Here is a 21,426-nt window from a genome sequence, read left to right on the forward strand (position 1 = left end):
TATGTTATCAATTATAGCTAAGTCTCATCTAAAAACCAAGTGGATGGCTTCAACAGCTATTCAACAGCTGGATCTATGCTTTGTGGGGCCTGCAGCTTTGTTTTTGGTAACTATATGCAGCCACGGTTTGAAATTAAAGGGGAAAACAAATACGAAACACAAGTCGAAGAATCGTTTAACAGCAAAGACGAGGCGTGTATTCAGGTGGCGCAGCTATATTTAAAGCACATGGAGGGCACCCAATGTGACTGCGCGTGTGTCTGTAAATCGCTGATAAAACCAGTTGCACAATCAACAACGAATGACGGTTGGCTGAAAAACAATGTGCACAAGAAAATACTGGTGCACCTTCAATCAACATACAACCAATTTCTGTATTATTTTTTGCAAATGTGCAAGAAAATAACATTTTTGCAGCTGAACATTTTCATGTGTAGTCTATTCCTAGTTTTCTACATATTCTGTGTGTGTATGTGTATATTTTTCTTTTTTTTCGTTTTGAGCAGATCTTCAATTTCGGTGAAAATCCCTTTTCCCCCCCAATACACTAGAGAATTATCTAATTAAAAATAAATATGAGTAAAATTGTGAATTAAAACAATGGAGAAATTTCTCAGTCACCATAAATCTTTTATTTGTGAATTTCCCAATAGTTTATTTCAGTGTAAAAAAATTTTTTTTAGTAGCACAAGAAAATGTGCCTCATCGACACGCGTAGCTCATTATCACATAAGGGGTTATTTTTTCAACGACCATTTTATTGTATTTAAACATTATCCTGGTTTTCACAATGTCTCTTCATGTGTTTTGCAGCAAGACCCATCTGCTTATAATTGTTTGAGTAATATTAAAAATAGATAGGAAAAATAAAGTAAAATTAACTAAAGAAAATTTTAAATGAAGAAAAATCAAATATTTTCTTGTCACACTCTTTTACTTTCACACACTCCCAGAGGTCTGAATAAATTCATGCCCAAAGATCTTTCCTCCCCCGCTACGCTCTCCCATCTCATCCGTCCCATCAGTGACCCTTTTGCTGTCAAACATTAACCTAGCCAAAATCTAACCCCCACATCTCCCCACCCACCAACACGTATCTATCAGGCTAACTATCTATCCATCAGCACAGTGGAGTCAGTGGGGGGGGGGGGGGATAAACGGCAAGATCCTCCCCATTACTGCCCTGCATTAACCCTAAGCTAAATATTTACAGTTGGAAGAAAAACACACGATTCTCATCCAGACACACACACACACACACACAATGCACAGACACACAACTGCCACTGTTTTGTTTCTCTATCTGCTTTCACCACCTGTGGTCAGAAATGCCGCCGCCGCCACCGTAAAGAGAAATACAAGCATCAGAACGTGACATTTGTCATTTTATTTTTGCATTTCTTGTTGCTTTACTGACATCCAACACATTTTCTTCGTCTGTTACCAGGTCGCGCTGGATCCTATCCCAGCAGTCAACGGGTGAGAGGCGGGACACACCCTGGACAAGCCGCCGGTTCCTCTCGCAGGGCCACACGCAGACAGACAATCACTCACATGCCCCACTCACACCTATGGACAGTTCAGTGCAACAAAGTCACCTGAAATGTTGCATAAAATTTGTAATTTTCATAAATTTAATAAACAATAAAAAGAAATCTAATCAAAATCTGTTGCAAAATAAAATAAAAATACATTTATGACCTCCGTAGAGGATGTAATACGTTAAAGCTCTGACCACATGCAAACAGTGAAGTCCTTTTTTGGGATAAATTCCACCTCTATTTCTAAATACACGCCCTCAATGGACAATCACATCACAAAAAGTATTATGATCAGAATTAGTGTATTTTTTTAGGGGGGGGGGGTTGCGAATGACAATGTTCAACGGTTAGTTTGTATCGTTTTACTTGTCATACCTACGGCTAGATAAACGTAATTTTATTTGGTCAAAACACATGGTCTCCTCTAACATGATCCGATTGCCTTTCAGGTTGTGGGGGTGAGGGGGGGGGGTGCGTGCCTGGTCAGAAAACTCGTGTGACTGATTAGGAGAGGATCAAAAACAGGTGTGGAAGGAGAAGAAAAGAAAGTTTTGAAGCTTTCTTGTGACGGTACAAAAAAGGCCCCGTCAGGTTCATAAGTTACTATCTTAATACAATAATGTGCATCCCAGAGCCAACCGATATAATTTAATTCATCAATGGCCACAAACGTCATCAATAAACTGATTAAATTAGCCTGGGGGGCTTCAGTTGAAACAGCCGGTACTGGCTAAGTCTAATATTTAATCATGGATGTTGAGAAAGCCTAAAAGAAGAAGAATAAATCAATTTGAAAAGAGAAACAAAACTGAACGGGTGTCTTATGCAACAGCCTCCAGTAGAACTGGTTATCAGTGTTGGATTAATTATTACCAATGATTCAAGATGGACGTTGGCCCGATGAAAGTGCATTTGGACGACCAAAAGCAAACACCTTCACTAGTAATAATGCATCAACAGGTGGGACAAAGATTTTTCTTAGAGGATGCAGGTAAGAGAGAGCGGCCAAGCAGCAGGAGAGAGAAACAAAGGGGCGGTAGTTCTGGGGTAAAGGGGAGACATGGATGTGTGGGTTGTACCGAGCCATTTCAACCAGCCGAGGGGAACTCCAAAGCACAAAGACAGTTGCCAAGCAACAGAACATGAAGAAACACATACAGACCATTTTCACGTGTCTATGAACAAATAACACATATAGCTTTTGCTGAGACACACACACACACACACACACACAAACAAAAAGCCAATCTCAGATGTGTGTCAAATCCTTGCCATTTGTGATTGTTGATATTACCAAACCTTTTCTGTTTTTTCATCAGTATTGAGTCACAAATACACAAGACACCACCACGAACCAGGAGCTGGACACGGTGTTCAAAAACGTCCCCGCAGTGACACACATGAGACACTATCCTTTTAACCAAATTGATGGCACTATGGCGATCAAGATGTGATGAACATAATCGGTTGATGAATCTAGAATCAAAAAAGCCTGTTTCCTCTTTAGGTGGCAACAAAAATCTTATAATCTCTGGCTAAAGCAAATTTGTGAAGATCATGTCCTAAATGCAGCCGGCACTGATGGACAGAAGGATCTGAGAGACAACTTCTCATTATGAGATGTGACTGCCGCGCGTTTTTCCTCACCTGTCCCAGTGTTTGCGGAGCCGCTGTTGCCTTGCAGGCTCCCATTCCTGAGCAGCGATGGGGACTTCTGAATCCCACAGCCGACACCCATAACCCCCAATCCCCTCTCTCCTCCCCCAACCCCCACTCCTAATCCACTGCTGGAAACCAAGCTCGGTCGGCCTGAAAGCGTGGAGGAGGAGGAGGAGGAGGAGGATGGGGATGCGGTGGAGCAGGTGTTGGCCGTGGACGAGGTAGGGAGTGTTAGGGAGGGAGCTGGCTCTGAAGGCTTCACATCCGTGGTAAAGCACGGTCCAAATCTGTTTCTCCAGTTTCCCTTCTTTTTCTTTTTCACCCCATCTTCCCCTCCTCCTCCAATCCCCGGCCCGGAGCTGGAGGACTGGGGCCGTTTGTAGCCAGCGGGCCCACCGAGGTTTGTTGCCTCGCTCGTTGTGTGACTGTGGGAATTCTCATACAGCTTACCGCCCACTGAAATGAAAAAAAAAAAAAAGCTGACCTTAAGTTTTTAAATGGTATTGATAAGGACCTTTTCAAAGAAACCCTTTAGAGGAAAACAAATCCTGCAGTCATCAGCTTTCTAGTCAATGTTTTCTGCCCTTTACGCCGAACTGGCACGTAATGTAGTTCTTGTAAATTAGGGTTGCAACAAGAGGCTGTATTCATTATTAATCAATCATTAAATAATAAATTTGTCATTTGATCTAAGAAATGCCATACTTTAAAGAAGGCGCATCGTAATTTTATAGTTTCAGAGTAGCAGATATAAATGGCTTGGTTTTCTCATAAGAAGCCAAGATATTTTCTCTGATCAAATTTTAGAAAATGAAACTAAATATTTGTTTAATAATCAAAAATAATTAGCGTCATGCTTCCATAAATTTAGATCATGTTCAAGAGACAAACACGATGAACCAGATATTTTCCTTTTCCTGAACATCCAATAATGAACTCTGATAAATGCTGATTAAATATCCTCATAGTTCATACTCATTGAAGCACCCAGGTTTGTTTTCTCAGACTTGTCTCTCAACCTTCAGTATTTAACAAATACTTTATCCATTAGGTTGTATCTGATAAATGAAAACATTGCTTACCTTACATTAAGACCGCCCTGGCCAACGTCATAAATAAGAAACGTCAATGAAATATAACATTTATTTGTCACGGAGAACGAGTGGAAGCGCTGCTATTTCTGGTACCTGCAGACGCCGTAGTGGCGGACATCAGAGAACCGAAGAGCGTTGTCGTTCCCTCAGAAGCTCCGCCCTCCGAGCCCGGCTTCAGAAGGCAGCTACTAAAAGATGGCGGGGAAGAGAAGGTGGTGCCGCCCCCCGTACGTAACGTTGAATCTGAGAAGCTTAGGAAGTCAGACGGGGACGCGGCAGAGGGAGTCTTGCTGGCGCTGGTCAGCAGGAGGCCTGAAAGACAAAAGATGCCGGCGAGGCAGACGATTTCCATTATTACGACAGTCAGTCAGTCGAAAACAATTACTCTGTCAACTGCATCGGCCTCATCATGTAGTCCTCAAAATAACAGACCAGCTAGCATTAAAGCACACAAATGCATGAACACACACACACCCCTCTAATGGACACACAAATATTAAAACACACCTGAGGGGGGGCTACAAGGTTTTGGATAGTACAAAACACAGGGGCTCAGTGTGAGCACAGACTTTTTTCAGGTCCTGACCTTCCCAAATGCCTTTTTTCCTATTTTTTGGCGTGTTGGTCTTTCCCCAGACAGACGACTGAATGCAGGCGATTTGCTCTTGTGTCTCCATTTTTCTCACTACATGGTTAATTCATGGGAAATTAACATAGAAGACTACTTGCAGGCATCAATTCACCTTGGTGGAAAGGCCCGGTGGAAGCAGAGGCAGATGTAGACGAGGTTGCCATGGTGACCACGGTGGAGAGAAGGGGCTTCCCTGACGAGGTGAGAGATTTGCGGCTGCCCCTCTGTCCTGTCGGGTGACTTACGCCGCTGTTTTTCTTGTTCTTCACCTCAGACACCACCTTACCCGCGTCTGTAGCCGAGCCGTCTTTCGGACTAACGCCAGGGTGAGCGGATGACACCTCTTGAAAGTTGGCGTTGGTGAAACGGACATTTCCGTCGTCCAAGCGCTTTTGAGAGGCCGCCGTCAGAGAGCCCCCCCCTGAGCTACTGCTGTTGTATGTCTGGAGGGAGGCAAAAAAGGGAGGGAGAACAGGATTATGGTTCGTTCAACAGAAAGGGAGTACAGGAACCAGGAGAAGCACCAGAACATGGAAATGTATTATCAAGCAAAAATGGGAGAAAGGTCAGTGGGAGATAAGGAAGTGGGAGAAAAGAGCAACAATCAAGGTATTGAAAAAAAGTCAAGCAGCCACTCTGCAATGTGGAACTAATCCAGTCACAGTTCAAGAAAACCAAAGAGGAACCTTCACCTTGTCTGGGACCATGATGTTTGGAAGGACGAGGGAGGGAGACATGTCCATGCTCTTCTTGTGTTTCGGCTTGTGCCTGTCCCGTTCTTTGTGTTTCTGGCAATAACGATAAGAAGGGGAAACAGATGCATGCGAATGAATCTACTTAAATTATGATGAAGGGAGGAAAGAGACAGATACAGAGGGAAAATGCACCTCCTAAATCCATTATTTTAAAGTCCGCCGCATTTTTAGAGGCATTGAGAAATACTTAACATGGAGACACACTGCGCTAATGCAAAGACTACAGTCAAAAGAAATGTCAAAAATAAAACTGAGTAATGGAGTTATTAGGACAGAAGAGAGAATGTGCGGCGCAGACAGAGGAAGTCGGCGCATTGCATTTCAAAGGCTCAAGTCTGAGATGAAAGCTTAGAAATCCACAAACACAAAGGATAGAAGAAAGATAAAAAAACAGGCGGGAGGCCACAGGAAATAGTCGCGCTGCAGTTGAGAGCAGAGTGCGTCTCAGAGCCTTAAGCTGAAACCAACAAGGTCTCGTCATTTCACCCAATCATATCCTGCTTCTTGGATGCTCACAGCTCAATTTACACCCTCTCCATCGCGTGCACTGCCAACCCCTTTTTTCCACCCCCTGTTGTGGTGATGGGGTGCCAGTGCATTTACACCTCTGAACGTGTGTGTGTGTGTGTGTGTGTGTGTGTGTGTGTGTGAACAGACAGGTGCATGCACACTTGCACACACTTTAATGCAGGCATTCAGTCGCGCACATTCTTACTGAAAATATGCAGCGATCCTGAGACAACATGGGACTCGACATGCTTGTAATGTTCAGTGTCATAACAACTCTGCAATACCCAGAAAAGAGAGAGAGGGGGGGGGGGGGGGGGGCTTCCAGAGGGGAGATCTATGCAGGCTGGTGACAGTTGAGCCAGAGTTCCTTTACGACTGTCAGCTAATTTGCTACTCAAATCAGGGGATAGTAGCTCTGCTTCCAGCGCATTGCTTGCTAGTTTCTGTTATCACTCTGGGGTTAAGAGTTCAGGTTGTCGATAACTTCCTGGTTATAGTTAGTACTAAACCTGTAAACTAAGATCATCTCGTTAAATAGCTTTAAAACAACTAAAATTACCTAATTCCACTGACTCTGGCTGGAGGCATACTTGCACGCCAGTTTGTTTATTTTATCCACATTTTCCCAAAACTGATGAATATTTCATGACATGTGATTCACTGAGATTATAAAATGATTCAAAATCCCATGTCATCTTGTGCAGGAAAACCACATGGGAACTGCAGCTACCGCAACAAAAGGAGAGATGATGCTGGAGGGAAGGGGGCACAGTCTTCGGGATTCCCTTGTTGTTTTTCATTAACATTCCAGAGATAGGTGTTGATGGACAGAGGCTGAGCTGCGAGGGTCAAATGACACAGACACACACACACACACACACACTCACAAAATCACGCACACATGCACAGGAACCTAAAGCATTGGGCGTGGGAAACATAACATGCACGCAATAAAACCCTGACACACCCTTATCAATCAGATCAATCGGTTATATAGGTAGAGCCTTTCAGTGCGTCTTTTCCCCTCTTCCTCTGTTGTTGACCATTAGCAGCCTGATCATTTGACATATCTGAGTGCTCTCTGAGACTGTGTGAGGCAAATGCAAAAGTAGCGGCAGAGGATGAAGGCTACTTCTATTTATCAACGAGCCCTTGAGCAATGATCAATACAAGCAGATCCAGGGGTCGAAAGCTGACGACCTGTCTGCTATTTCTATATTCACAAACTCAAAAAGGTGTAACTCACCATGTATTTCTTCTCTTGTCATATGAAGCCACATTGAATGTTGACAAGATATTTAATTTAACCTGACAAATGAAAGGCCTGTGCCTCTGGGATGAGACCGAGGTCTTGTCTGTTACTTTGATATAACATGCATTTTAAATGCTTCACATGTCAACCCGATGGCCTCAAGATGACGATCAGAGGCTGCAGACACAAAGGGAAGGCAAGGGAAGACGGGGAAAACATAGGAAAAGGAAGTTATAGGGGGAAATAAGCCACCCTTGCCTGGCAGGAATTCCCCCAAGCAGTTTCCTGCAGGACTCCTGACCCGCCATTGTCTGCGTATGGAGGGGCAGGGGTGTGTGTGTGTGTGTGTGTGAGGCCTTTTCTAAGCAGCCAGCGTGGAGAACATTTTGGCCGCAGTTGTAGCTTGACTGCAAGGACGAGTGTCAATATCCTCCAAACCACGTAACAAATGAATGGACAAACACAAATGTGAGACGATCCTGCAAAAAGCAATGAAAGCAATGGGGGGGCCAGTTTGTGAGATGAAAGTGGGGGTATTAAGAGCACTAAATCACACAAGCGTGTAAACATGAGGTGGAAAGGAAGGACGGCGCTGCTAAGTTTTAATGAGGTGACATAAACCTCGAGCTCATCAACATTTAGGAAATTCACGGGTAACTCAAAGACACAGAAGATGAATACGTCTTTAAACTGAGAAAAAGCACGAGGACCAGACGCGCCTCGTGATCCGATTAGGAGATGAGATCAACCTTCCTGTCATATGGAAGCAAAAAATGTCCCATGTTAATTGATTGTTTGCAAAGCGCTGCTTCACGCACGTGTTGACTTCATGCGAGGTGAAGACTTTTTTTTACATCACACCCGTTTTCCTATAGTAAAATGTGGGGCTGGCTATTTCATACACATTAATCCACCACTGCAGAGAAGGGACTTGTGGGGATTTTAGAACGAATCATTCATTTGATGTTGCAGTGAAAATAGTGATCTTACAAATACAATGTGCTGCGGCCACACTGGGCTTAAATCCAATACACAAGGGGATAGAGGGAACGATTGGTCCCTGTTAGAGAGATTAGAGGGATCTGAGGGGGAGGGGGGGAATAAAAATAGATGGACGGGGTACATGGAGGGTAAAGGACAGGTGGAGGAGAAGCAGTGTGTGTGTGTATATGTTGGGGGTGGGGGGGTGGGCAGAGACAACCAGGACTGGTACAGAAGAGGCGGTCTACAAAGTTGTCCATATTTCAAGTTAGTGGAATAGAAACCACACAGATCCTGAATAAAGCTGTGAAACATTTATAAAAGTAGTCATAAGCGACAAAAACTGTAGCTATAACGTGTTTGAGTGGTTTCATACTTAAATAAAAATGGAGGTCAACGTTCGGTTCTTGGGAAAAGACTGTTTGCATGACAAGTCTCAAAGAAAATAGTCGACGACACAAATTGTCATATCGTATAATTTATATATCGTACAAGTTTGTTGCTCAATTAACAAGTACATTAAATATCTTAACATCTTAAATCAGACAAACTAGAAATTTTGTGTCCAAGGACACAGATGCCACTTCCTAAAATGCCCGCTTTGGTGCAAGCATTAAAAAAAAAAATCTAAAATGTCCTCACGTGTCAAAAATAAGTTCAGGATATTAAAAGAAAATTCAGTTAAGAAGAATGACTGTCTTGTGATGTGAAAAGTTGCGGTTTACACACAAGCTTTCCATGGATTATGGCTAAACTACGGGGGTACTTACCAATTTGCTGTGGTGGTATTTGCAATATCCACAGTACTTGACATTGTCTGCGTCCGATCCTTGTTCCTCACATAATAGCCCTGCAAACTGGGCGCTGAGGCAGAAAGTCATATAAAGGACATTAAAGACATGTATAAGGCGTAAGTTATGAACAATTTATGTGTAATATGGAAGCACAGTAAGTGTCATTATGCCAACTATTGCTCAGCGTCATAAAATCCAGATTTGGCCAGTCTGTACAGTCATTACCGTTTTAAAACCTCTCCTCTTAAAGTACAGCAACACAAGCATGCACAATGCTGGCAGTCAGAACATGAAAAAAAAAAGAAAAAGGTTGATTTTATGCTTTAAGAATCTTTAACTGTGGTTTCCTATTCACTCAACAGTCTACCAAATGTTTGTATGCAAGACTAAAGCTGGGATTAAGTGAAGAGCTGGAAAAAAACAATCTGGCCCTTTGTGTTACTGAGGCTAGTGTCATGTGAGCGTGTCTCACCATGTGACATGAAAGGCCTGCCTGCAGCCATGCTTGTTGCAGGTCATACAGGCTCCACTGGCTGCTTTACTCTCCCTGCCCTGGTCCTCACAGATATAACACGTCTACACACACGACAGAGAGAGAGAGAGAAAGAACCATTTTCATTGACAAACAGAATAATTTCTTCAAAATGACATTGTTAGGGGGATTACATGGCATTGCACCTTGTGGTAGCGGTCCTGCGGTACAGACTGGAGCACTATGGGTTCCATCGTTGACACATTAGCAAATTCTACCTCAGGTATGTAGAGGGCACAAACCACATGGGCCCAGCCTGCAAAAAACACACGAAGAATTCATCAGCATCGGCACATTCATGACAGGAACATGTAGCTTTTGCCAATGTTTCAGTTTAAAGTGACGTCTCTACACCAAATGTAAAACTGCCTTCAATACACTTTTGACTGGTCCATTTACCGGTAAGTTGAAGGAAAACCACCTTCAGTCCAATCAATCCTTCTCAGATATGATAGACTAAAGTCCAAAAGGTCCAGTATAGCTTGCTGGATGTAATGAAAATATAGAATTGCAATGGAACACGTCCCCCGTTTCCTGTGACCAGGTTGTAGTCGTGTATTTCTTGCCTTATTTTTAGGTTTCATACTACTAATACAAGTACTTTTTACCATGTAGCTGCAACATGTTGTATGTCTAAAGCATCTGAGCACCAGCTGGAGGTTGATGATTTTCTTTAGTTTATGACTGACAATTAAACTCTGGAGCGCACATTCTCATCTTCTTGCTGGCCAATGTTTAAAATGGACAGACGAGTGAAGTTGATCCAGTAGAGGGAGAACAAAACGTAGTCCTTGGAATCATGTGAATGTTCTTTGATTATGTTTCTTTGTTCGTGATTAAAGTCAGGAATGAAACGCATGCTCCGATCTGCACAGAGGGACCAGGCTCTTGAAGACGAAGCTGGACATCTTTCTTCCTTAAGAGACATCTTGAGCCCACATTCCTCACAAACGAGGATCTCCTTCCTCCAAAAACAAATCCCTGTTGGTTTGTCGGATATCCAAATTAGTCCCACAGTGCTAACTTTATTTTTTGGGGGGGCAGGCGGTGGAGAGTAATGATACATGTCTCACTACTCTCCCACTCTCTCTGGTGCGTGTGGCAGTGGTTCCCACTGCGCTTCCTGACAGGCAATCGGAGAGAAATTATTTGTTCGTTCATTCATTCATTCAACATCGGTAACAGGCAAATTCTCTCTTATGATAACCATCACATTTTATAGTGTTGTAAAAGTTACACAATTCACCGCTGCAACCCCACATAAAACCTCCCAATTAAACTTTTTACATTTTCTTTGGCTGTCAATGTAAACGTCAAATGGCTGAGACCAAAAGGCGACACTCCTTCGTTTCAAACTAATAGACAAACCTAAATGTGGTCTAAAGTTGTAAATATTTTAATTTGCAACCGGTAGTTAATCTATCTAAGTAGCCGTTTATTGAGCTCAAACACACGCACAGCTGCCTGTCAGTGAAGACAAACTGTGGGCGGCGTAATGACAGTGAGGCATGGCGGAGTGGCAGCAGAATTGATGATGAGCTGAGGAGCAGGAGGAGGTCAATGGGAGGTCAAATGGAGGTGGGAGTCTCCTGCCACACTGGAGGTGTCCGTTTTTTTCCCCCATAGCGGAAACAAAAACAGGCTTAAACTTACAGTTGAACCCCTGACCTGCCTTTGACCCGGTGAGCAGGACAGGGAGGAGGGCGGAGGGGAGACAGCGGGTGTGAAATAGGGGCACGTTGTTGTTTCTAAGTTCCTTCAAGAAGCTGGAAGAGGCCTATAAAACAAGACTATAAAAGTGGGGCAGTCTTCCTCCTCAAATGAAGCATTCACACTTTTGCACCCTAAAATCCCAACAGAGCATCCCCCTTTTGCAAACATGCCTTACAGTGAGGAGTTATTTCAGTCCTGAGCGTTGAGACAATGAGTTTTCATTTTCCTGCTAGTCTTTATGGGCCTTTGTGGTAAACCCCCCGATAGCAACAACGGGTAAGAAAAAAACAAGACCTATTTAAATTCATGTTACGCTCGCCGTCATTTCACACGCACAGAGAAACCACATCAGTTGAAATAAATACTCTCAGGAGAGTTTGAAGCCCGAGATAAGACATTTCAGACATCCATGTGAATTTAACGCCAACTTGTGGAAGTGAACCTGCGGCTCATGAAATACAGTCAGGGGGGGTTTGAAGTCGTATTCATATACTGTACAACAGATTGTTTGGAAGGTTTCTTTGTGGAAATTATTTTAACTTTGCATGCCATCTTTAATCTGCTTAAACGAGAGCCCCTGTATTTACGGAGCATCCACAACCAAAGTACATAAGGAGGCCGACACAAGCCCCTCTGTGTCTTCCCTGCCTGCAATACATTAAGATGCTGGATCAAAAACCTGTTTCAGACAACCGCCTTTGTTCTTATTTATTACTGTCCCACCTGAAATAACATTAACAGATCAACAAGTGAAGAGGAACTGACACAAGTAGAGAAACGGGGGGGGGGGGGCAGAGATGGTGAGAGAGAAATGGGAGGAAAAAGAGATGGAGAGAGGGGTCATGGGAAGGGTAAAATAAAAGAGAAAGTAGTAAAACGGTGTGTGTTAGTGTTGTCCTGAAGCCTCCCTGCAGGCCTGGACACAATCCCACAGCTGTGTGTCTCGCTCTACCAACTCAAACACACACACAGAATATTTACAGTCTCCACCAGGCTGACCTCCCAATGAACCCAGAGGAGGAGACTCCTCACAGGCCATGCACTATACCCAACCTGGCCCGCCCCCTCATAAACACACACACACACACCCATAAACCACGGACGGTAGGGAAAGGCAGAACGCACAACAAACACCAACATAACTCTCAGAGCAGCGTGCTAGCACCCCTTAAACTTGTCAGTGACACGCAATTAATGGCAAAATATGCAATGTGTGTGTTTGGTGTGTGCAGCCGGGATGTATTTCACCTCCATTGTCTGTCCTTTTGAGGGCGCCGTCTTTGTGGGGACACAGCTCACATCTCTGCGCAAAAAGAGGTACAACCATATCAGAATCATCCAACCAACCCATTACGCTAAACACAGAGGTTTGGTACATTTTCACACAGCCCCGCTATCTGCCCCCAAACGCACCGGTTGCTGCAATGTTCAGACGACGCAATCGGGGTTCACGAGGTCAATGTGGTTTACGCGTGACACAACTGATCAGCGGCAGGTGGTCACACGTTAGAGGACATTTACTCCAGAGAAATCCTTCAGATATTCCATCTCGTTTTCAACTCCTTCCCTCCCCAAGCTCATGTGAGCTCTCATTGGCTGAGGCGTGTCTCAAGGCTGCCTGACCCAGGTCTGCGAGTCCTGTAGTGTGATTTCAGCATAAAGGGGCTTTCTTTTTTCCCCCAAAGTGTGTGCGTGAACAAGTAGAGGTCTTCATGCAAATACCCAGAGTCTAAAAATAATTCAGCTCAGCTCTGAATTAGTTGCAGCCCAACCGAAGGCCACGACAATGATTGACAATGTGCGAGGAAGGTTAAAAGAATATTTCTCCCTTGCACGTCAAAGTAAATAAAAGATTTATCGTACTTCTAGTCCATAACTTGAAAATTAATCTTTCTAAATAAACATTTAATGGCATTGCGATTACTTATTTAAACTGTTTTTAAAAAGAGAATATAAAATGCAATAACTTCTGTATCTAATTGAGAATCTGTGTAAGCATGGTGCTGCCAATTATATACAATATGCACTTATTGTTTCTTATAGTAGTTTAATAATGTCTTATTAAACTACATTATAACATCTAAACATTTCCATAAGCCTTTATAATAGAACTAAGCTGGTCAAATCTGCTAGTAGTTTCATTCAGATGACCTAATGGCTTTTATTTCATTGTAAATTAAGAAATGTAGATTGATGGAGTTGCACCTCTTCCATTGAAAGAATCCTTCCAAGTAAAATCTCACTTTCATGAATCCACTTTGAAAATGAAACAGAAAACTAAGCCACTGCTTTACAGGCCTGCAATGTAAAGAAAAAACTACAGTTATCCTGTTGAATTTGTGTTGAGGAGCCGTGGCACCGTGTACACACGTATGTATTATTACCACTTGGAGGCAGATCGTTCTAAGCACCTGTATCAACAACGAAGTTAATAAATCTCACCCTGACAAAATCTCAAAGGTCCTTAGAAGTTTGTAGAGGTCATATAAAGTTTAATTGGAACAGCCCGTATCAGTGTCAAGCTTTTTACCCCAAGTATCCAAAGAACAACAGGTAAAATATGGAAGCCATTCAAACAAGAGGTGCCATAGATGTGCTCCATGTGAAAAAAATTAGGACGCAAGGAAATTTACGAGCAGAGCGAAAAATGTAAACGTAGCGCAGACAATTTGTTACTTTTTATATTTGCACTGCATGTTGTGTTTAAACTAGAAAAAATACTTTGCAGTTTAAAATGTATTTTCTGTCGGTAAACAATTTACAAGTAGAGCAGCACAGAAATTATTTTAGTTGCATAACACTTAGATGCCTGTCAATGCGAGGTAAAAACAGGATAGTTCTCCCTCACCGAGCATTAAAGGGAACCCCGACGATAACGGCATGTTCGCTCTATGCAATTCATTTTGCTATTCACTACTACTACTACTACTACTACTATACCTGTCGCACTGCCAGGCTAACGTCCACTGGCTTGCTTCCTCACTATAGGGGAAGCACGCAAATGAAGCGCTCACCGTTTCAGTGAGCCCGATTCAGTTCAGTGCTAAATGATTCAGTTTCAGCCAACATACGCTGCCAAAATGATTGGAAAGTCGGCGCTTCTGATGCCAACGTTCCTGTTCATGGGCCTGTTCAGACTAGACAGATCGACAGCATACATAAAAGGCGGTGGGCGAGCAGTTCTGTGCTGTCCTCTAACCGTTCTTTCTGCCGAGCTGAATACACATTTAAAATTTAATTCGTGATTTAAACAACATAAGAAAGCTTTCAATTCTAAATAACGGCAACAATAATATTGTTGTATGACAATAAAAGCACTTTAACACTACAGTGAAATTCCTTCTTTTAGCGCCAGAGTTGGAAGGTGTCTAAACGGTTGCTGTAAAACAAACATAGTTATCAATATCGCCGTTCCTTCAAACTACATTGAGTTACTTTAACCGGTTTGGTTCCAGATCATCCGAGCAGACGCACCAATGTTACATGACCTCACCTGGCAGGGTTTTCTTGGTGCCTGTATAAATGGTAGCGCTGCTCAAAAATTAGCATGAGGTCCCCCCCATGCTGCCAGACAGCGCTGCTATTTCGGTTATCCCAGCAGTTCGCTCATGAATGATGAACGGGTGGTTGGATCATGTGACTCACCACACGGGCTGCTCGCTCCTGAGATTCACACTTTCTGCAGAACCAAGGACCGGTGGGAACCTGCACGATTCCGTAGCAAGCTGGAGAAAGGGGAGAATGGGAGTTAGCCGACAGAACAGCCAGTGACAAGAGTTCATGAATACAGCGACATCATCTCCGCTTCCAACTGTGCAGGATTCCGTTTCATCTCACAGATGATGACGTACTTTAGGAACTTTGGCAAAATGAATGGAAATGAATTGTTTATTCCCAACATACGGTCATCAGTGATGGCTGGTTGATATGAACGCTACAAGGCGTATAAAGGATAAAGACATGATCAAACATTCACAAGCTTGACTCGACCTCCTTCACACAATAAAACGAAAAGGGTCGAAGAACGGTCATCAGCTGCAGAAGCGGTTGCATTCTAGAGAGGTGGAGGTTACACGTGCTGCACTCCTCACTTTCAAATACTCGAATACGTCCTGCCAAGGTTTGCACTTCATTAGCAAGTAATCTGATTTACAAATGCAAAAAAAAAAAAAAAAATACCATCTCGAGTTAAAACCTGATTTCACTGATGCCAGCACGACTCCGAATTGAAATCCCAGCACAGACAGTGCTAGCCTTTAGAGCCGCAGCACTACCCTAACACAACCTACTTCTAAACATTATCAGATTATCTCTGATTGGTGCGGAACACATAATCCACTGAAATGAACAGCTATAATCCAGAAACCGGTGACTTGAGCGGTAGACAAAATATTACATGCTAGCTGGTTGGAACAGCCTGAAAAACGCGACATACATGAACACAAAATACTGTGAAATGTAAAAGCAGTTTTGCATCCAATGAGCTTTGGAACACCATAATCGTCAGTTTGATGCTGAAGTTGCTCGACTGGTTTAAAAGCCTCCGAGCAAGGAACGCACCCGACATGCAATTTATCCATTTATCACTGTGCCCGTGCCGGGGAAAGATGAAAGAAAAACAACGCCTCCCGACACTCAGTATGCAGCGTTTGTGTTTCAACTTTTGACAATGTCGCTACTAGGGAGCTAGCGGCCCACCAGGGGATTGGGTTAAGCCAGGATTCAGGTAATTTAGTAAGTCAGCTTTCACCTGTTCACACACGCAGTGGCAGAAACTAACATGCCATGTTCAACACGTTCAACGGTACTCATAAACCTTCCCACAATTATCCACACGCCTATGGAAAAGCCGTTGGGAGAAACGTAAGGTTCAGTAACTTGCTCAAAGTCGCTTCAACAAGTAGACTGCAATGCCAGGGATTAAACCGCCATTGTCCAAATAATCTGATAAACCACAGCTGCCCAATATAGTTAATTAAACTAGAGACATGTCACCTGATAATAATCAGGAAAAGGTTTCATATGAGCATTCTATTTCTGGTCTGCTATTCGAAACACAGCACACCCCCTTACAGATTTAAAAGTTTAATTTCAAATATGCACTTCTTTTTTTTGGGCAGATCAAATAAAAATAGAATACGGTAATAAGAATCCACAAAGGGACCCGTTGTCTGGCACTCGACAAGAACCCTGCGAAAAGACGCGCAGACGGAAACGTTTGCCTGGATTGTGCTGCAACGCTCACATGAAGGCTTTTGGCTGAGAGCAGGTTCTTCACAAGACAAACGTAACAATCCAAGCGTTGTTACATGTTGTTACAAACAAAACAATCGCTGTGCAATCAGACCAAAACGCATCTGCATGGGTCAAGAGCTGCTGACTCTCACAGCACCCACAGAGACGGTCACACACACACACACACACACACACACACAGTTTGTAAACACTGAACGGTCATCATCAGAGTCATCTGGGCTGGAAGCACAACACGCACGCATCACTGGAAGCTTTTGTTGTTGTTGTTGTTTTTTTGCTGGGATTCCAAATATCAACCATCAAACGTAAAATATATTTAATATTGATCCCAATCTATAACGCAATATGTTACATATTTAAGTCATAATATTTTGGAATTGGGTTGACGCATATGTTAACGCTAAGCATCGCCCGTGGCTGATTAAACCGGCGCCGTGAAGTCCCGACCCGAAGAACCGGTCTGTCCTGCTGCACGGCGCCGGTTTCATCAGCCACGGGCGACGCTCAGCCCGACCTGATGGCTCCAAACGGGAGCGCCTCGTAACCTTGCAGCAAAGACCAGCTAGCCTGCGAGCTAACATGCTAACTCCCGGGCGAGTTCACGCACGGCGCAGCTCACCTTGATGCACGGCGACGGTGCAGCCGTGTCCGTCGCAGTAGACCAGCGGGTTCTCCGCCCAGCCTCTTTCGTCCGAACAAACGCAGCACCCGCCGATCATCTCCTTCATATTACACGTCGAGGACTCGTTGAACGCCGCCACACAACGCCCGCCGGAGACCATTCACGGAGAAAGCGAACATGCGGAAGAATATGGCACAAATGCCCCCCCCACCCTCCCCCGGAGCCTTCGCTAGAGACGCCCCGCTGTCCCGCGTTACGCCTCTTCGGGTCCCGCTCGATGAAATGTCATGTTTAAAACGTGTTTCCGTCCCTTTCTGACACCGTATTTTTCACCAAAATAACCACTTCACGGCGCGACGCTAACCAGAAGAGGGAGGGGGGGGGGAGGTTCATGGAGACAGGAAATACGTCATGACGCAAGGCTGGTGCGTATACGCAGACAGGAAGTAAAAGGCGGATGTATTTACATGACAGGAGGTTAAATTTGAATTTGAGCAACATTGTTATGAATTAAGCCGTTTTTCTGAGCATGATGTGAATAAAACACATTCAGGGTTGACTCTGTGTTCGAAATCTACACTACAATGTTTCAAAATGACGAGTTAGGGTTAGGTTTGTTTGTGAACAGCAGGATCTGGTTAGAGCATTCCGTTTAAACTCATGCAGACATGGGGAGAACTTTTAAACGTAACACGAAAAGGTCCCACACGATGTTGTTAGTTTGAAATTATTTTATTATTTATGCGTGCACTTAGTTTAAGACTGATAATTGAAAAAGCAACAGTGAGCAGTTTACTTTTGTTACTATTAACAAGGTTGGATGTTGTGGTCACTTGCTGCATTAGACAGACCATATAGACTTAAAATTAAACTGATATATTAAAAAAAAAGTATTTAAAATAAAAACTTGGTGTTTGAAAAATAATCCAATAGTACTTATATATCTGGGTAAATTGTGTGGGCTCATACAGTTTGGGGAAGATAATTGAAGCAGGACAAAACACATATTTCACAAATTGGTTTTGCACACATTTTTAATGAGCTGGATATTTAAACACTGCACATTTATAACATTTGTATTATTATACATATTATTATATTATAAGCATGCACATGTGTAGCCTGATTGGTCACTACCCTACTCTATACTACATTTTTGTATATCAATAGCTACTTTTTTCCCATCTTTTAAGTCAGTGACAGCTAGGATTAGATTTTTGTTTCCCTTTATTTTCTTCACAAACTGCTAGCTCATATAAATTTGCATCTTTATTTGTATGTATAATGGAATATCTCTAAATCTATTTTAATATATTTGTAAATAACTCAAATACTTTATGTTTTTCACAATAATTGTAAGAATATAGACTTTATAGCAATTTTAAAATTATTTCATTGTAAAGAGATACATTCATCTTTAAAAACAAACAAACATATATATAGGTGGAATCCCGCATTGGGCTGCATTTCAGACCTGTCAACATGCAGCTCTGTTTTGACAGCATCCCCATGCTGTTGCCAAGGATGCTCCAGAGCACACACATGCTACTCTACTCCAGGCACTCAGCTGCTGCTTGCATCACTGATTCTTCTGAGCTAGCTCCCGCTCTTGGTTTCCAGAGAAACGTAATGACTTGCCAATAATGCGCAAGAGCACACGAGCGTCCTCCGTGTAATATGGTGAGTGAGAGGTCCCTGGAAGTGCAGGCCCATTGTTTGCTTTAATTTCAAATTGCTCAAATGCTCCAGTCGACACTGGGTGCTGCACTAAAAAGGGGGGGGGGGGGGACTGGGAGCTAGGGGAAAAGGGAAAAAAATAGTGAATTGTGTGTGGCAGGGGAAAACCTATTAGAGCTGGAGAGAACAAAGGGAAGTGTGTGTGTGGGGGGGGGGGGGGGGGGGGCATAGCTACTGAAACACTGAAAATGGCAAATGATTTTTACAACTTAGACTTGATTAAGTCAAGGTCTGCTGAAATCATTTATAATGTTCTTCAGATTGTCAGAGAAGAATTGTCTCTGGAACAGGAAATGATTGGCTCGGTCTGAAGTGACCAGTAGTGACTGGAAGCAGACCTTTTCATATATGGTTACAACCAAGCAGTCCTGTTGCATGTTATGTTAGAGCTTTGAAATTTAACACTCTCAATCATAATGTAAATATAGGCTGCAGAGAGTTATGTGGCCTATGACTGTCAGGAGATTCAAAACCTATACCTGTGCACTATATTAAGTATATTCTAGCAACATACAGTATGTCACGTGCACAAGAGTACTGTTGCACCTAAGAGAAACAGAAGAAATAAAAGAAAGACAAAATCCACAAACATTTTAAATTGTGAGTTTTATCATTCTATTTTACAATTTTCAAACATTTTAGAGACCAGTATTGGAGAACGAAGTCAAAGGTAAATTTTCTGCGGTGTGGTTTTTCTTGTATTGTTCAATATATAATTTATTGACAAATGAGCAACTTCACATGTTATTAATTTGGTCATGATATGACAAGTTAAGAAAGTGGAATGTGCAGAATACACAAGGCAGAAAGGAAACTCCATGGGAAAATGAGGTCCCACTCCTGCAGACCTATGTATGAGCTGCCTCTGAAATGACATTGTGTTGAGCCGTTGTTTACGTAAATGTTGGAAATATGTAACTGCCTTCCTGTTATTTATTTTTGCCTTGTGGTTACTGATATTTACAGTCACATCACTCAGACCCTTTTAAAGCTAAAGTGTTTTCTTAACCTTTGTGATTCATCAAAAAAAAAAATGAAATAAGAAAAGCAATAAAAAAATACATCAGCAACAAACACGGACTTTTGTCTTTGAGTGCAAGTGTGCATGCATGCGATGCAGGAGAACACCACTCTAAAATAAAGCAGTCCAGAAGATGTATTCACAGACAGCAAAGTTTTATTTTGTAGGAACAATGTTCTCAAACTGATGCCATATGCTTGTTTTCATATCATTGTAGTGAGTCGTGTATTTATCAGAATTTACAGAATTTACAAAAAATCTAATAGGCTAACATTCTATATTTGTAGTTTAAGAAAATGTGTGTCTTTATACAATGTCCCCTGCAGGTATGTGAGCTCAGCCCAACAATTATTCTTTAAGCCAAGTTAAATATAAACAATTTAAAAACAGTGTTTTACAGACAAAGCAGGGAGTTCAAATGACACACATGCGTTTCTTCATCCTTCCACCCTATTACTCTTTGTTTCATGAATACAACTTCACACTGCTCAGCAATCCCAGTAAAGCATTACATTTTTAAAGAAGCCTCATATACATTTAGGCAATAATTGCAGGCTATATAAATTAATGTGGCATTTGTGCAGCATTTACCATACATAGGATGTTTCTGTGCATCTCTATGGCTGATTATGGTAATAAATAATATCTGCTTTAGAGACTGCAATAGTTGTGACAGCCTGTGCATTGCCATTTTGGGAGCAAGAGGGTTTGAAAGGAGGTTATCGGCTTCTTTTTCTTACCAGACAGTTTAGTAAAATAAATCTTTTTTTTTTTTTTTTATTAGCAGAGGCTCCAATAACAATTTCACCATTTTATATGCACCTGAAGGAACGGCCAATATATTAGAACGTGTAATGTCTTACAAAAAAGTTGCCGACATGAACAACAAAATGAAGAAAAAAAACTTCACAGTCATGTTTCATCGATGGCCATACCACATTCAGCCCGTCATCATTTACCTATACACTTCTCATTGGTCTGCCAGTGGGGCAGGGGCCCAGGAAAAAATAGTTCCAACACTGCGGGGTCAAAGGTGAAGAGAACCCTTCCCCCCACCACTGTCCGCACACACGTCAGGCTCGGATTGCATGTAAAATCACATTCTCCTGGGATCGTTGGGGGCTGGAGAGGAATTCATTGTTTTGCATGGGGCAGTGGGTTTGTGTCATAAAAAAAAGCCTGTGTTCTTACAAGTGCCCCGCACCTCTTGGAAGTGTCTCCATAAAACCCAACGTGCAACAAATGACTTTGGGTTGAAGGAGCAATGCGTGTGAGGTTTTGTAGCTGGCACGTGAAGAAGGATTTTTATGGATGTGAATTTATTTTAA

The 21,426-nt window shown here is 42.6% G+C and overlaps 1 protein-coding gene across 1 annotated transcript in view; it reads right to left on the reverse strand.

The window, feature by feature from the left end:
* Positions 1 to 17,500, reverse strand: part of mllt10 (MLLT10 histone lysine methyltransferase DOT1L cofactor) — a 29,599-nt gene extending 12,099 nt beyond the window's left edge. The window contains exons 1-10 of the mRNA XM_068747975.1: positions 17,338 to 17,500; positions 15,108 to 15,187; positions 12,711 to 12,765; positions 9,896 to 10,005; positions 9,690 to 9,793; positions 9,194 to 9,287; positions 5,618 to 5,713; positions 5,038 to 5,368; positions 4,388 to 4,606; positions 3,189 to 3,656 (exon numbers count right to left, since the gene is read on the reverse strand). Of these exons, the coding sequence (XP_068604076.1) occupies positions 3,189 to 3,656; positions 4,388 to 4,606; positions 5,038 to 5,368; positions 5,618 to 5,713; positions 9,194 to 9,287; positions 9,690 to 9,793; positions 9,896 to 10,005; positions 12,711 to 12,765; positions 15,108 to 15,187; positions 17,338 to 17,500 (1,720 nt within the window). The remainder of the gene's footprint in view (positions 1 to 3,188; positions 3,657 to 4,387; positions 4,607 to 5,037; positions 5,369 to 5,617; positions 5,714 to 9,193; positions 9,288 to 9,689; positions 9,794 to 9,895; positions 10,006 to 12,710; positions 12,766 to 15,107; positions 15,188 to 17,337) is intronic.
* Between the last annotated feature and the right edge of the window lie 3,926 nt (positions 17,501 to 21,426).

The sequence above is a fragment of the Brachionichthys hirsutus genome, chromosome 14, assembly GCF_040956055.1.
Source record: "Brachionichthys hirsutus isolate HB-005 chromosome 14, CSIRO-AGI_Bhir_v1, whole genome shotgun sequence".
NCBI classification, from domain to species: domain Eukaryota; kingdom Metazoa; phylum Chordata; class Actinopteri; order Lophiiformes; family Brachionichthyidae; genus Brachionichthys; species Brachionichthys hirsutus.